A 17,531-nucleotide genomic window follows, 5' to 3' on the forward strand; every position below is an offset into this window, starting at 1 on the left:
AGTTCTTTCTTGATTGCATTGACTCTTCAAAGTTTTTTGTGGCTGTATATAAATTTTAGGATTATTTGTTTTAATTCTGTGAACAATGCTACTGGTATTTTGATTGGTATTGCATTGAATTTATAGATTGCTTTGGGTAGTATGAACATTTTAGTGATGTTAATTCTTTCAATCCATGAGCATGGAATATCTTTCCATTTGTTTGTGTCCTCTTCAATTTCTTTCAGTCTTAAAGTTTCAGAGTATAGGTCTTTCCACCTTCTTGGTTAAGTTTACTCCTAGGTATTTTATTCTTTTTGGTGCAATTGTAAATGAGATTATTTTCTTAATTTCTCTTTCTGCTACTTTGTTATTAGTGTATAGAAGTGTACAGATTTCTGTAATTAATTTTGTAGTTTGTAATTTTACTGAATGCATTTATCAGTTCTAATAGATCGTTGGTAGTCTTTGGGATTTCCTATATATAGTATCATGTCATCTGCAAATAGTGAAAGTTTTACTTCTTCCTTTCCAATTTGGATGCTTTTTATGTCTTTTTCTTGTCTGATTGGACTTCTAGTACTATGTTGAACAAAAGTGATGATCATGGACATCCTTGTCTTGTTCCTCATCTTAGAATAAAAGCTCTCAGATTTTTTCCAATTTCTAAGTTGACAGTCTGTTGTAAAGAAGTGCTTACTTTTCCCATTCATTTGCTTGTTTATTTAATGTATTTTTATCAGTTAGGACTCATGGAATACTATTTTTTTCAGTTGGTTATCATCTCATACTATCATTATTTATTCTGGTGTTCAAATTGTATTCAGTTTGGCCAGTGGGAGATGCCTCAACTTGGCTACTGTGTCCTTCCTCTAGTCTCCATAATTTTTGTGCTCTACCTTATGTTCTGGTACAATGAGACTTTCCAGACTTGTACTTTCCCTGCTCTGCTTCTGGAATGAGCCAGCTCTCCAAGGAGATCTGATTCCTTTTAGTAGAGAATAGTATTTGGTACAGAATAGTATTTCAAGATCTGAAAATTAAGCATGCTTATTGCCTCTAAGTATCCTTAGTGGTCAGAACTTCATATACCTACATATACACATGTCCATATTATATCTATCTATTAATCAAAACCTTGAGTTCACGTCAATATTTCTTTTTCTTTGTAAAGATTTTATTTATTTATTCATAGGAGACACAGGGAGAGAGGCAGAGATACAGACAGAGGGAGAAGCAGGCTCCATGCAGGGAGCCCGATGCAGGACTCGATCCCCAGACCAGGATCACGCCCTGAGCCAAAGGCAGGCACTCAACTGCTGAGCCACCCAGGCGTCCCACACATCAATATTTCTAATTTCAATACACCACCACATGATTCACCCTAGCCTTCAACTTTTATATATATATATATATTTTTTTTTTTTAATTTTATTTATTTATTCATGAGAGACACAGGGAGGCAGAGAGAGAGGCAGAGGCAGAAGCAGGCTCTCTGAAGAGAGCCTGATTCAGGACTTTATCCCAGGACCGTGGGATCATGCCCTGAGCCAAAGGCAGAGGCTCAACCACTGAGCCATCCAGGTGCCCCTCATTTCCCTTTTATGTACCAAATCCCCTATTTCTTTGACTGTGTTCTTAGCTTTAGCCTTCGTGGTCCACAGATCTCCTTAGTCCTGACTATTTACTTGCCAGCAACTCTGCAGGCTCTGGCCAACTTTTGACCCTGGCTCCAGCTCTCCAAGCCCCATATTAGTGAAGGATTTTAAGCAGTGGAAAGCCATGATCAGATTTATCTCGGAGAACAATCAGCTTGATGGCAGGGTAGATTCAATGGATTAAAGGCAGTTAAGAAGCTACTGTAATAGTCTATGCAAAGGCTTAAAATGGCCTAAACTAAAGCTGCAGCCATAAGAATAGAGAAAACACATTAAAAAAATATTTAGAGGCTAAAATCTACAGCACAAGTGATTCATTTGATGTGGGGGGATGAGGAAGAGAAAGGGCCTAATTTTTAATTTGGGAGACAAGAGTAGATAAGGATGTCACTAAGCCAGACAAAGAATTTAGGAGAAAAAGCAGATTTAAAGGGCAAAAGTGGCTAAACAGAAGATTAATTGGTCCTTTTGGCCAAGTTGGATTTGAAATGTCCATGGACACTGGAAATATAGTAGCTAGTTGGAGAGATGGCTTTGGACTTAGACATAATCTCAAAAGTGCTTCTCTTTCTGCAGAAGTCCCAGGAAACAAGTACAAAAGGATTTTTTTTTTTCTTTACAGTTGAGTGATATTTAAAGATTATTTGAGAAAGAGAGAGAGAGAAAGAGGGAGAATGACCAGGAGGAGGGGTAGAGGGAAGCTGACTCCCCACTTAGCAGGGAGCCTGGACGTTGGGTCGTGGGATCATGACCTGAGTGGAAGGCAGATGCTTTACCAACTGAGCCACCTAGGTGCCCCAAAAAGATTCTTTATAAATGCCAAATTCTCACTGAGATTCTAAAGTCCCTTCTTCCTTCTGGAAGTGGGTTGGCTGAACTTTGCCCACAGGAATTAAAACAAGAATAAATGTCCAATGGGGACTTTGAGTTAAAATCTCAGAAGGAAGAGAAGAATAAAACAGGGACTCTGACATAATTTTGTAAAAATCTCCTATTTTGTCACTTTTTTATGGTTAAACAAAAGAGATCTGGATAATTATTTTAAGAATAGCTAGAAAGGTGGTCTTAGGGAGTTTATGTCACTCAACAGCTTGTTTTGTGGGGGGTGCGGAGGACCAAGGAAGGAGAAGCCAATGACAAGGCTAAGTATCACTTATGGGATTCCTAAGCACTTCATAAAATCTTTCCAATGTGAGCATCGCAAAACTCTATGGGTAGGTTACTCTAGCCTGCATTTTGTAGATATGGAAAGTAAGCTTAAATAAGTGGCTCATGGAGGGGCAGCCTGGGTGGCTGCGCCGCCTTCAGCCCAGGGTGTGATCCTGGAGACCCGGGATCCAGTCCCACGTCGGGCTCCCTGCTTGGAGCCTGCTTCTCCCTCTGCCTGTGTCTCTGCCTCTCTCTCTCTCTCTCTGTGTATGTGTGTGTGTCTCATGAATAAATAAAATATTAAAAAAAAATAAGTGGCTCATGGAAACATGATTAAGGAAGGAGAGTTGGAGGTAGAGGTTTCAGCCCAGGTCTGCCTATCTTAATGCAACATCAGTGCTCTTAATTGCCCCACAGCATTGCTTTTCCAAAGGTGGAAGGACAGAGCAGCTTCCAGAGCAGATAGCCAGCAAAAGCAGGAGTCTCCTGCTTTTTCAGTCTTTCCTAGCCTGAGAAGAACCCTGGGGTCTTTTCGACTAGAATTTTCAATAATTCCTGTTCCTCTATTTGTTTAGCTTAATCTGAACACAACCTATCAGGGGACAACAAACTGGAATTCCTCCAGATTGGATGGAAAAAGATTGCAAGGGAGCTAAACATACTACAAGATATAAGGGGATGCAGTTAAGACTGACAAACCATAAGACATGACAATCTCAAACAGATATAGAGCTGTCAGGTAGAAAAGGAATAGTACTTTGTGTTTTTCCTAAATCTGAGATGAATCCATGGCATAATCTTATGTGAAAATGTAGAATAAAAAGTTTTATCAATAACTGCAAATATGTGAACACTGAATATGCCTATGGATAAGGACTGATGGTAACCATGGCAAATGAAGCATTGATGTGTTTAGGTAATTGTAATGTGGTCAATTTGTCTTGATTTTTTCTTTTTTAAGTACTATTCTGAAAAAAAGAAAAATGGACAAATAATAGCAAACACATAGGGGAAAACATACAAATGTTAATAATTAGAGAAAAATGTTCAGCCTTATTATCAAAAAGATACAATTTTCCATTTATCAAAATGACAAGTATCAAAAATAGGTAATAACCAGCACTAGTAAAGTCTCAGGAAATAATATGTCAGACTAGTTCTGACCAGATTATAAATTTGTATATGCTTTTTAAAGGAAAATTTGACAAATTTTTTACTTTGATGAAGTAATTCCATTTTTAAGAATATATCTTCCGGAGACCTGGGTGGCCAATAGGTTAAGCATCTCACTCTTGGTCTCAGCTTAGGCCTTGGTCTGGGGTTGTGAGTTTGAGTTCCATGTTGGGTTCCATGTTCCATATGGAGCCTACTTTAAAAAATATATATATATTTATATATATATATATGCCAAGTAAATAAGGATGTACACAAAGTTCTAGCTAAAAGGGTATTCACTGAAGCCTTGCTTATAATATATAACAATTATAAATAACTTAAGTGTTTATTATTAGTGAACTTGGTCCAGCAAATTATCCGTACAGTAGAATATTATGCAGACATTAAAATTATGTGGTACATTTTATTATAATTAAGTCAAAATTTTAATGATTTAATAATTAAATCAATAATAAATTAAATTATACTGTATTTAATGACAGTAAAGGAAGTTCACGATGCAATAACTGAAGAAAGCATGTAAAGATTCTGCCTGGAATGGTCCAGTTTTTGTTAAAAAAATATTTTATATATACATATACACATATGTATCATATAACGCACATGCATCTATACACATATATATTTAGTAGTTGAGTTCTTCTTGCTTAGGTGTAACTTTTAAAAATGTATTTGAGGGGGCAGCCCGGGTGGCTCAGTGGTTTAGTGCCGCCTTCAGCCCAGGGCCTGATCCTGGAGACCTGGGATTGAGTCCCCCCATCAGGCTCCCTGCATGGAGCCTGCTTCTCCCTCTGCCTGTGTCTCTGCCTCTCTTTCTCTCTCTCTCTCTTTATGTCTCTCATGCATAAATAAATTCTTTACAAAAAAATGTATTTGAGGGAAAAAATGTATTTGAGGTCACCTGGGTGGCTCAGTCCATTATACAACTGCCTTCCACTCAGGTCAGGATCCCAGGGTCCTAGGATTGAGCCCTGTATCCCTGCTCCTCTCTCCCCCTCTCCCTCTGTCCCCACCCCCTCTGCTCTTTTCTTCCTTTGTCTCAAATATATAAATAAAATCTTTAAAAAAATGTATTTGATTTTATTACATTACTTATCTGTATTGCTTAGACAGCAAAACTTATTGAAAAGAGTCTTTCTCCTCTATCAAATACGTAAGATCAAAAAAAAAATTACGGATTAGATTAACACGGAGTTCACAACACTTAGCTGATGATCAGCAAGTATTGGTTCCTCTCCCTTCCCTGGTGGCAGGAGGTATTCGAGCACAAGTTAGAAAATGGCAGATCTGGGATTTAGTTGAAGAGATTTAGGCAACAAGTTGCATCAGATGACCTCTAAAGCTCCTTTCAACCCTGATGTTTCACGGTTAACAGAATTCTCCCCTATTCACCTTTCGAACAATCAGCTCGGATAATAGAGAAGATGATTGCTTTTTTTTTTTTTTTTAAATATCCAGTAGTTGTTGTGTTACTAGCATTGTACATCGTGAGTGGGGGAGGTAGTGTGAGAAAACATCAGGCACGGGGGGGGGGGGGGGGGCTGATGCAAATCTCAGCCCAGCTCCTCCTGACAGCTCTCGGGCTCCCCTTTTTGTGAATGACTGAGTGGTGGTCCTTAGGCCTCAGAGCCGACACTACCCGAGAGAAACACAACTTTGAAAAGGGAATCACTTTCCTCTTCCAAGGAGCTGCCGGGTGGACCAACGCAGAGGAGCGAGGTGTCCTTTGCAGCTGCTCGCGGGTGGGGGGACACTGAGGACCCTGCGATCCCAAGGCGCGGCCGCGCGCTGTCTAGGTACGGAGAGCGCGGGACGTGGGGGCCCCTCCCCGGGGGCCGCACCTGGCCTCGCCCTCCCGGCGCCGGGAGGTTCCGCTCGCCCGGGACGCGCGCGAGTCCGCGTGGAGCCGGTGGAGGCGCCCGCCCGGCTGCCTCTCAGCCCCCACGTGCGCGCCGCGCGCGGGGAGGCGGGGCCGCGGGCGGGGGCGGGGCGAGGGGCGGGGCGAGGGGCGGGGCGGGGCGCCAGTTGCGCGCGCGGGGCGGGGGCGGGGCGCGCAGCGTGGTCCGGGCCGGTCGGGCGCTCCTCCTGCTTCCGCGCCCAGGCCCGGCGGGCCGAGCTCCTCCCCCGCCTCGGCCTCCGTCCCCTCCTCTGCCCTCCCTCCTCCCCCTCCTCCTCTTCCTCGGTGAGGCGCTCCTCCAGCAGCCAGGCAGCATGGCGGCCGTGGAGACGCGGGTGTGCGAGACGGACGGCTGCAGCAGCGAGGCCAAGCTCCAGTGTCCTACCTGCATCAAGCTGGGCATCCAGGGCTCGTACTTCTGCTCCCAGGTAGACGCCCGCTGCTCCGCGGCGCCGCCGCCGGCGGACGTCCTCCCCTTGCCGCCTGCCCTCGCGGCCGGCCGGGGCGCGCTCCTCCTCTTCCCCCTCCCCGGCCCGCCGGCCGCGCTTCCTCCCCCCGCCCCCAGCCGCAGCGCCGCCGCCCCCTCCCGCCTGCGGCGCTCTCGGGCCCCTCGGACGCGGGCGCGGTCTGCAGCGGCCATGTGGGCGGGGGGCGGAAGCCGACGCGGCCGGGGCAGCCCCGCGCCGAGGGGCGGGCTCCCGCCGCGCATCTTCTGCCCTCGCTGCGGCCGGAAGGTGTGCGGGCTGCCCCGGACAGGTGGGGGCGCCCGGGGCGGGCGGGGGCAGCCCAGCCGTGCGGGGCGTTGCGCGGCCGGCTCGTCCCTCGGGTCCCGGCGGGAGGCGGCGTCGGAGGAGACCCCTGCCCCGGGGTCGCCGACAGGAGAGCCCACTCCCGCCCCACCTCTCCCTGTGTTTCACTACCTCTCTTTGACACTAAGCACCTTCGGGTGTGGGCATGAATGGGGGTCTGTAATCCAGTCTTTTGCGGTGGCCTCCAGAATTATTAATCTGGAAAGCCGTGAGTTAGTGCTGTGAGCCACCCTTCTCATTTACTGAATTTCCCACCGAGTGAAAAAAGTCCGTTCCATTAAGCTTTATGCTTCAAGGCCGCCGTGTATTCTAACAAGTTTTGTGCAGTGGAGCAAACCCAGCGTTGAATAGTGTCCTGACTGAGACGTGTGCTCGTGTTGATGTTTACTGAAAAGTACTGGAGTTCCGGTTGCATTTGGGCACGCAAGAGTGTTGGCAGAGCAGCAGGGGTATGACTCTCAGTTACAGTCCAGGTTTGGTGAAGAGAGACACATGAAAAGTTCAAGTATTAAATTAGTAGCATCCTGTGGGGAGAAGAGCGTGAACAAAGAGTCTGAAGGCCTGGTCAGGGCCCTGCCCTTGCCAAGTACTGTGCAGGCTTCCCTAACCTTTTCTGAGCTCCAATCCTACCACTGTGCAGAGGGGAAGATAATACTTTTACTGACATATTTCTTCACAGGTTGTTCTGGAGCTCAGATTATCCAGTGAATGTGAAATGCTGGTAAAACCTGAAGCACTTTTTTTTTTAAATTTTTATTTATTTATTTATTTTTAAAGTTTTTTTTTTTAATTTATTCATGAGAGACATAGAGAGAGAGGCAGAGACACAGGCAGAGGGAGAAGCAGGCTCCATGCACCGGGAGCCCGATGTGGGACTCCGTCCCGGGACTCCAGGATCACACCCTGGGCCAAAGGCAGGCGCCAAACCGCTGAGCCACCAGGGATTCCCCCCACTTTTTTTTTTTTTTTTAAAGGCTGTCAGTACAATGCAACACTACCATATAAAAAATATGAATGGATGGAGTGAAAACAAATACATGAGAACAATAAATACAGTAACAGGAATATTTTAAATATAAAATCTATAAACATAAAGACCTACGCAAAATACACAAATCAATCCTTCAGGTCACACCACTTGTAGTAAGCCATGATCAGAGATCCTAGCTGTGTTGTATACCTCTTGTTTTTAGATAGGGTACGATCCTTGACCTTGTTAGTATCATTTGGAAAAAGTTGCACATGAGGAGTGTTGTCTTTCTAAAAATAGGATTGGGACTACTCAGCATGTTAAACCTGGTATGAGTCTGTTTCTTTGAAATAATTTTCTAATTTGTTGAAGCCCGTGTGGGACCTGTATTTAAAACAAACCCAATAATTTGCTTTTGGAAATTGTGTATCATCTGAGTAGAATAATGTGGTTTAAGTTCAGTTTAAAATTAGGTTGCCTTTTGTAATGCTAGATGAGTTAATGTATACACACACTTGTTGAGATTTTAAAAAGGTGCTGTGAAACCACAATCATCAGGCAAAGGTGATGTCCTCTTAGGCACGGTATTATTCAGTAGAAAGAACACTGTCTCATTAGGGTTTGTGGAAAAATGCCAACACATTTGTGAAAACATGACACTAGGGCTTCTCCCTGCCACTTTTCTGATCATCTTCACTAGGAGAGGTCGGTCTTCTCTCTGCCTGCTTTTCTGGCCCCCAGCTTGGCTGTCTGGCCAGCTTGTGTGGGAACAATCTGAGAACAAAACTACAAGAGGCCATAACAGGTAAGCCTTTCCAAGTTACTTTCTCACACCACCTTCCAGATTTCCTTTAGATATATTTTTTAAAAGATTTTATTTATTTATTCATGAGAGAGAGAGAGAGAGAGAGAGGGAGGCAGAGACACAGGAGGAGGGAGAAGCAGGCTCCATGCAGGGATCCCGACGTGGGACTCGATCCCGGGACCCCGGGATCACGACCTGAGCCGAAGGTAGACACTCAACCGCTGAGCCATCCAGGCGTCCCTCCTTTAGAATATTTTATACAATCTGTAATTATCTCATTTACTTTCTTATTTATCTGTTTTTTAACCAGAAGGTAAGCTTCATGAATACCTTATCTTGTTAACTGCCCTTATTTCTCAACACAATGTTATGCATGTAGTAGGTGGACAGTAAATGTTTGAATCAGTGATAAGTGTATCACCAGGCTAAATAGACAAGTACATGCTGCATATTAATCATGACCCCTACCATTTACTAATTGTATGACTTAGGGCAAATAACTTGGATACTCTGCTTAATGTTCTATTCTTTTAAAATGGGGCCATTGGTAGTACAGGGTTTTGGTGAAGACTAAATTCTAACTGTATGTAAAATATTCTGCACATTAGTAAATTTAATCGTTAGGTTGTTTTTTTTTTTTTTTAAACATTTTTTAAAAAAGATTTGTTTAGAAAATGTATGGCTTGGGAGAGGAGTACAGAGGGAGAGGGAGAGAATCTCAAGCAGACTCCTGAGCTGGGAGCCCATCACCAGGCCCAATCTCACAACCCTGAGATCACAACCTGAGCCAAAATCAAGAGTTGGATGCCCAACCCACTGAGCCACGCTGGTGCCTCTCAATGTTAAGTCTTTTTATTGTTATACTGTGTTTTATACTTAAGGTAAAAATATTTTTTTATCTAAGATGCATAATTTATTTTCTAAGTTTTTAAGTATTCTATACCTGATTTGGGGCTCTAACTCACAACCCTGAGATCAAGAGTTGCATGCTCTTCTGACTGAGCCAGCCAGGCACCCCTGAGGTGTTTAACTTTAAGAAAAGTTTTGGTCCTTTAAATGAGTGATATCTGTTTTACTTGAAAATCGAACTTTTCTGATGTTTGATGGTATTTCCTTATAGAAGCGTCCATTCTTAATAGTAGTTTACTAAGTTGTTTTTTTTTTTTAAGAGTTTATTCATGACAGACACAGAGAGGTAGAGACATAGGCAGATGGAGAAGCAGGCTCACTGTGGGGAACCTGATGCAGGACTTGATCCCAGGACCCTGGGATCATGACTTGAGCCAAAGGCAGATGCTCAACTACTGAGCCACCCAGGCATCCCGGTAGTTTACTAATTTTAATAGTGGTGTGGTAGTTTACTCCTAGTTCCTAGGGGTCCATAAGAATATTTTGAAGATGAAGACTGTGCTTTACATATTTTGATTTTCTCTACCTTGTGCACTGTAGGCTCTTAGTTTATTAACTTAAAAGAGGTTGATGGGCCTGAGAAGGAGAGCAAAGAGCATTCAAGCATTCATCTGCTCAAGACAGATGCTATGTTACAGGATCAGCTGAGAAGGACTTGAGTGATTTGTAACCATTAAAAAGATAAAAGAACTTAGAAGAGTGGAAGTGTGAGTGGAAGGAGATTGGGTTTATAGTCTGACCTGGGGTTAAATTTTTGCTACCATGTCCTTGGCCAACTTCTCTCCTACATTTGTAGTAGAGGGCTAATGGTGTATCCTCCTCATGGAATTGAGGGGGAAGTGAAAAAGAGAGCATGCAAAGTACTTAGCACAGTGTTCAGTGAGTGGTTTTATGTTATTTATTTTAAAAGATTTTATTTATTTATTCATGAGAGACACAGGGATAGGCAGAGGGAGAAGCAGGCTCCCCACAGGGAGTCTAATGCAGAACTCGATCCCAGGATCCCAGGATCATGACCTGATATGAACACACATGTATATACACACGTATTTTGCTTCACTTGCTTTATTGTGCCTTACAGATACTGTGTTTCTTTACAAGTTGAAGGTTTGTGGCAATCCTATGTCAAGCAAGTGTCTTAGCCCCATTTTTCTAATAGCATTTGCGTTCTTTTGTCTCCATGTCACATTTTAGTAATTCTCACAGTATTTAGAACTTTTTCATCATTATTTTTTAAGTTTTTTAGACTTAGTATAGTTGACACAATGTTTCATTAGTTTCAGGTGTTTAACATAGTGATTCAGCATCTCTCTGCTTTAGGCTATGCTCACCATGAGTGTAACTACTATCTGTCACCATACAACACTATTAGAGTATCTTTGACTATTATTTCCTATATAGTACCTTTTATTCTTGTGACTTAATTATCTGTAACTGAGAGCCAATATCTCCCACTCCCCTTCACCCATTTTGCCTATCCCCCCCCATTCTTCCCATCTGTTTATGAAAATTTTGAACAAATTCTTGGAGTAGATTCTTTGAAAGAAGCAGTGGCAAGGAAAGATGATCAATTGGGTCTCAGGAAGAGAGGGAGTAGCTGGGCATCTTGTGGGTTGGAATTGGAAACCGAGGAAGGAATTGCCCTTCCAACATATAGCATCTTTGAAATGTGATCCTGCCCTCTGAAACTCTTTGTCCTTCTGTAACAAAGTTCCTGATAAGGCGGCATATTTCTGGAACTCATTTTCATCATTGATGGAGATATTACCATATTATACTTTATAGGGATTATCTTTAAATTCTTGCATTATGTCAGAGATATTGCTGTGAGTTAGGTGATTGGGTACAACTATCCTAGCTTCTTATAAAGCTCATTGATCTTATAAAGATCATTGTTGGTTTGAGGGCATTGTGGTGGTCAGCAAAGATCTCTTTTTATTGACAAGCTTATATTACAAACACTTATGTTGTAGTTTTGGCATGAGTTATACTTATATTCCAGTAGAACTTGTAAAAAGCAAGGGTCACTTGGTTGGTAGATAAGCAAAAGTTGAACAAATCTTTAACTTAGTTTAGTGTTTTTTTTGTTTTTTTTTTTTTTAAGAGATTGAAGGGCTGGTGGAAGTAGGTGTGATCTTATAGTCATACAGTTAGCATATAGAAGTTTTAATCACTTTTTTTTTCTGGCGTATCTTTTTCAGGTTTGGCATACAAAATTTTTAGTTTGGTTTTAAAAGTTTGGTAGGGAAGACGTGACAGACACATTAAGTGCATACACCCAGTTAGTAGGTATACTGTAGGCAGGCATACTCTGTAAACATTGTGAATCTCTACAGATCAAAGTTATAATGTAATGGGAGTATAAATATAATTATTACCCTTTCTGCTTGATCCTGAATGTCTCCTGACCTCACTGTTTTAACATGAAGCATTTGCTTATTCATGCTTGGGCAGGTAGTACTCCCAGCTCAACAAGTAGGTCTTTTTATTTCAGTTTCTTTGATTGGTATCAGTCTTGTGTCTGGCTTTGAATAAAGAGCAATTCAACACGTTCTGTAAGCTAGGTCTTCTTTTCTCAATGTGTTTGGCAACTATAGTTGAACCTGGTGGAGGGACCCTGTGATAATTCTCCTGAATTATACATTGCAAATAAGTTCTCTGGTAGCACAGTTCACAATAGCTAAGCTGTGGAAACAACCAAAATGTCCATGGATGGGTGAATGGATAAAGAAAATGTGGTATATACACACAGTAGAATACAATACAGCCTTAAAAAAGAAGGAAGTTCTGCATTACGCCACAACATTATGCTAACTGAATTAAACTGGTTACAGAGGTATCTAAAGGAGTTAAATTTGGGGCTCCTGGGTGGTTCAGCAGTTGAGCATCTGCCGTCGGCTCAGGGTGTGATCTGGGGGCCAGGGATCGAGTCCTGCATTAGGCTCCCTGCATGGAGCCTGCTTCTCCCTCTGCCTGTGTCTCTGCTCTCTCTGTGTTTCTCATGAATAAATAAGTAAAATCTTTAAAAAAAAAAAAATAAAGTAGTTAAATTGATAGAACCAAACAATGTAATAGTGGTTGCCAGGGACTGAGAGGAGGGAGAAATGGGGAGCTACTAATCAAGAGGCATAAAGTTTTAGTCATACAAGATAAATAGGCTCTCGACATCTGATATTCAACATTGTACCTGCAACAAGGCAAATTATATTGACACTTATATTTGTTAAGAGGGTAGATCTCATGTTAAAGTGTTTTTATATTTAAAAAAAAATTGTCGGGCAGCCCGGGTGGCTCAGCGGTTTAGCGCCGCCTTCAGCCCAGGGCCTGATCCTGGAGACCCAGGATCGAGTCCAGTGTCGGGCTCCCTGCATGGAGCCTGCTTCTCCCTCTGCCTGTGTCTCTGCCTCTCTGTGTCTCTCATGAATTAATAAATAAAATCTTTAAAAATAAATAAAAATAAAAAATAAAAAAAAATTGTCTCCTGTTTTTGTCTTCCAGCAACCTGTTTTATAGCAAGGTTCCATAGGGACTTCTTCCAGGTATATTAGAGCTGTGCCTTGTCTGTTGGAAAGCATTCCTGAAAACCCTGTCAGCTGCTAGTGTGGCATTTACTTGGGTCATTTACTAGAGGTTCAGGCCTCTCTAGCGTTTAAGGTATAAGACACAAATGAAATTGTGATGTTAGTGATTTCCTTATTATCATGAAGAGGCAATGAGACTTCTCTGTAAACCTGTATTTAGTGATTCTAACCTTGATAAAAGGTGCAAAAGGCAACCTCTTGTATCAGATTCTGAGGGTTACTTTATCTTATCATCAAGCTGAGCTTAAATCGTTCAGTAAAATAAGTAAATGTGAGTGCCATTAGATATGGCATGCCCTACCCCCCCCCATCAGGCATGGCATTTTGGGTGGGGGGATTTATTCCCGATTAATTTGCTAACTGTTACTGCTGATAGGTTTGACTATTTGAATACTCACAACTGGTTCACTACTAAACAAATGTAGAAAATATAAATGCAATTATTATGTGAATAATTTAGTAGTGTTTTTGAATTGAGGTTTCATGTACCTTAAAATCAGGATCTACATATAAGTATTCTCTTTTTTTTACTCAGTTGTTACTAGATTTTGAGTAGAATAAAAAAACGAATATTAAATCATCAACAGAATCTAAAAAAAGAAATACAGAAAATGCCTATATACTTAGTACCTAAGTTATTTTTTATTTTAAATTTTTTGGTGCAAAATGGTGGTTTTATTAAAGCACGGGGTTAGGACCCGTGGGCAGAAAGAGCTGCTGCCGGTACCTAAGTCATTAAAAAGAACATAAGTAAAACCAGAAGGCTTCAATGTGTTCTTCTCATAAGAGGTACTTCTTATCCTGAATTTTGTGTTTATCATTCGCTTGTCTATATGTTTGATTCTTTAGATAATGCATTGTTTACGTTGAATGTTTTTGAAATTTTTATAAATGAAATCATTGCTAGTATTCTTGTACAACTTGCTTTCTTTAACATTATGTTTTTGAGATTCATTGATGTGTGTAGCTCTAGTTCATTTTCATTGCTCGGTGGTATTCCAGTGAATTAATATAGTTTATTCATTTCTTTGTTAATAGAGATTTGGGTTGTTCCAGGTTTTTGCTCTTGTAGACAGTGCTACCGTAAACATTCTTATACCCACCCAGGCAAAAAAATTCTTAAGTTACGGTATATGTATGTTCAGCTTTATTTTGATGGTGCCAAACTTTTCCAGTGTGATTGTACTTATACTGTTGTCATCAAAAGCTTTATATTGTTTCAAATCCTAGCTAGGACTTGAAATTAACAGACATTTGATTTTTATCAATGTGGTCTTTTGTGTTACTTATGAGTAACAACATCTGTTGGGCTATTTGTATATTTGTAAACCTGTGTAAATTTAACTGTCCTCAAGGGACTTATGGTTACTTGCACAGACAGGAAGTACTTTTTAAAAAGTAAGTGATTGAATCAGGATGTTGTGCACCTGAAACTAATATTATATGTGACGTATGCTTTGGTTAAGAGAAAGATACATCACAGGAAGGTGCTAAGTGAAAGTTAGAGACAAGGAGTTATTTTTTTCCTTAATAATTTTACAACTTAAAAAACTTAAAAAAATAATTTTACAACTTTATTATGTTTCTCTAACTTTTGTGAAAAAATTCAAACATGTAGAAAGTTTAAAGAAGAATACTAATAATTGGGATGCCCATGTGGTTCAGCAGTTGAGTGTCTGCCTTTGGCTCAGGGTGTGATCCTGGAGTCCCAGGATCGAGTCCCACATTGGGGCTCCTTGCATGGAGCCTGCTTCTCCCTCTACCTATGTCTCTGCCTCTTTCTCTGTCTGTGTCTCTTATGAATAAATAAAGTCTTAAAAAAAAGAATATTTATAATTAATTGCAGTATACTTTAATCTAAATTAACATTTTGCCCTGTTTGCTTTATTTATGCTGGCTTGTGTGTGTATTGCATTTGTGTATGTGTTTGTTGAAACATTTGAGAGTAAGTCACAGGCAACATGACACCACACCATTAAATACTCAGTGTGCATCTTTTAATGACAGGGACATTCCTCTTTCTTAATTACAATGCCATGATTACATCTAAGAAAATTGATAAGAATTTCCTAATATCATCCAGCAGTCAGTCTTGTTCAGATATCTCAGTTATCCTCCAAGGATCTTTAATAATTGTATTTTTTTTAAGATTTTATTTATTTATTTGACAGTGAGAGAGAGCACAGCAAGGGGAGCGGCAGAGGGAGAGGGAGAAGCAGGCTTTCTGCTGAGCAGGGAGCCCAAGGCAGGGCTCGATCCCAGGATGCTGAAATCATGACCTGAGCCCAAAGCAGATGCTTAACTGACTGAGCCACTCAGGCACCCCTAAAAGTTGTATTTTTTGCTTTTTGTTATTTTTTGGAATAAAGATCTTATCAAAGCTCACATAGCATTTGGTTGTCACGTCTCTCAGTCTCTTAATTTAGAAGAATCCTCTTTTTATTTCAATAGGGGTTGCAAATAGGGATTACCATTCCAACCCCATTCTGTCATTTAATAGCTGATTTTTTTTTCCTCTGAGAACGTTCTTCCTCATCAACTGGTTAATAAACTATGTTCCACTTAAAAATGGTGATATTAAAAAGGTATGTAATGATAATATATTGGTCACTTCCAATGATCACAAATGTTAGCTGTAGTTTTCTCAATTTTTAGTTTAGGGACCTTTGGATTTTTTCCTCTTTTTTTTTCTTTTTTCTTTTTTCTCTTTTCTTTTCTTTTCTTTTTTTTTTCTTTTGAGAGAGAGTTTGGGTATGAGTGACCAGAGAGAGAGGGAAAGAGAATCCCAAGCAGGCTCCCATGCTCAGCGTGGAGCCAGAAGTGGAACTTAATCCCACGACCCTGAGCCCAAATCAAGAGTTGAGATACTTAACCAGTTGAGCCACCCAGGTGCCCCCTTCCTTCGTTAAACATTAAAATAAGTTACAATCCTTACTCTTTTTGGTCAGATTGTCTCAGTTTCCATCAGTGATACCACTTTCAAAGTGGCTTTTGTATCTTTTGGACCCTCCTGCATTAGCCTCTGCTTCCTGGCCTTCTGGCACAAGAGGAATCAGATTTACCTTGTAATTTCCCTATCCCAGATCTGGAATCAGTCCTATCTCTAAGCAGCTTTTGTTTCTGGTAGGAATGTCTTTAGAAATCTAGATGTGGGTGCTAAGTATATGTTATGCCTCCTTGCCCAGAGTATCCTTGCCTGTAGGAGAAGGAGTAGTAACAGTTTTTAAAAATTTTTATTTATTTATGATAGTCACACAGAGAGAGAGAGAGAGAGAGGCAGAGACATAGGCAGAGGGAGAAGCAGGCTCCAGGCACCGGGAGCCCGACGTGGGATTCGATCCCAGATCTCCAGGATCGTGCCCTGGGCCACCAAGGGATCCCGAGTAGTAACATCTTTAAGAGACTTTACTAATAGCTCTATGAGGGACACAAAACCTCTTTAAGTAGAAGAAAAATGGTAAAGGTTAATGACCGGTCTCGGAAGACCTCCTGAAAGAGGTGAGTTAAGAACTGGATTTTGATAATTTACAAAAGTGAGAAGGTAAATCAGAAGGTATGCATTAGAGTGTTGGAGAGGACATTCTCTCCATGGAAAGGATAGTTTACAGAAGTAGAGAAGCAAGCTGAGAAAGGGTGTTAGAGCAAATAGGATAGCTTTTCTTTAGTGAAGAGTCTTGAGTACAGAGATAAAAGTAGATAAAGTCATTGTTAGTAGGGATAGAGACCTTGCTGTTCCATTAAGTATATTTTTGAAAATGTCAGTATTTCCTTTTGCTTTTTATAAAAAACAGTACATGAGCTTTGCATAAATTTAATAGGAGCAGATATAGTGAAAACATCATAATCAGAGAGATCTAGAGAATGTTAATAGTTTGGTTTATTATCTTTCCAGACTTTTCTATATGTGCTGCATAGAGGTTAAGAGCATGGATAGGGGCAGCCCAGATGGCTCAGCAGTTTAGCAATGCCTTCGGCCCAGGGTGTGATCCTGGAGTCCCTGGATCGGGTCCCGTGTTAGGCTCCCTGCATGGAGCCTGCTTCTCCCTCTGCCTGTGTCTCTGCTCTCTCTCTCTCTGTCTCTCATGGATAAATAAATTAAAAAAAAAAAGAAAAAAAAAAACATGTATAGTGTCTCAAGAGGGCCTGCATTTAAAACCTGGCTTGTGTGTGTCGGGGGGGGGCGGGGGTGTCGGTTCCTGGGTGGCCCAGTTGGTTAAGCCTCTGAGTCTGGATTTTGGATCAGGTCATGATCCCAGGGTCCTGGAATTGAGTCCCACCTAGAGCTTCGCACTCAGTAGGCAGTCTGCTTGAGGATTCTCTCTCCCTCTTTCTCTGTGCGCACCCCTCCACCCCTGCCCCTGCATGCTCACACATATGCACGTGCTCTCTCTCTCTCACAAATCTTTTTTTTTTTTAATTTTTATTTATTTATGATAGTTACACACACAGAGAGAGAGAGAGAGGGGCAGAGACATAGGCAGAGGGAGAAGCAGGTTCCATGCACCGGGAGCCCGACGTGGGACTCAATCCTGGGTCTCCAGGATCGCGCCCTGGGCCAAAGGCAGGCGCTAAACCGCTGCGCCACCCAGGGATCCCTC

The 17,531-nt window shown here is 41.6% G+C and overlaps 2 protein-coding genes across 2 annotated transcripts in view; one reads left to right on the forward strand and one right to left on the reverse strand.

Annotated features, from left to right (window-relative positions):
* EIF4E (eukaryotic translation initiation factor 4E) overlaps positions 1–6,382 on the reverse strand; it is a 109,069-nt gene extending 102,687 nt beyond the window's left edge. Inside the window, exon 1 of the mRNA XM_072810758.1 lies at positions 6,245–6,382. The gene's annotated coding sequence lies outside the window, so the exon portion shown is untranslated. The remainder of the gene's footprint in view (positions 1–6,244) is intronic.
* Positions 6,052–17,531, forward strand: part of METAP1 (methionyl aminopeptidase 1) — a 67,933-nt gene continuing 56,453 nt past the window's right edge. Inside the window, exon 1 of the mRNA XM_072810746.1 lies at positions 6,052–6,287. Within this exon, the coding sequence (XP_072666847.1) occupies positions 6,174–6,287 (114 nt within the window). The 5' untranslated portion in view covers positions 6,052–6,173. The remainder of the gene's footprint in view (positions 6,288–17,531) is intronic.

Source organism: Canis lupus, chromosome 33 (assembly GCF_048164855.1).
Source record: "Canis lupus baileyi chromosome 33, mCanLup2.hap1, whole genome shotgun sequence".
Classification (NCBI taxonomy): Eukaryota; Metazoa; Chordata; class Mammalia; order Carnivora; family Canidae; genus Canis; species Canis lupus.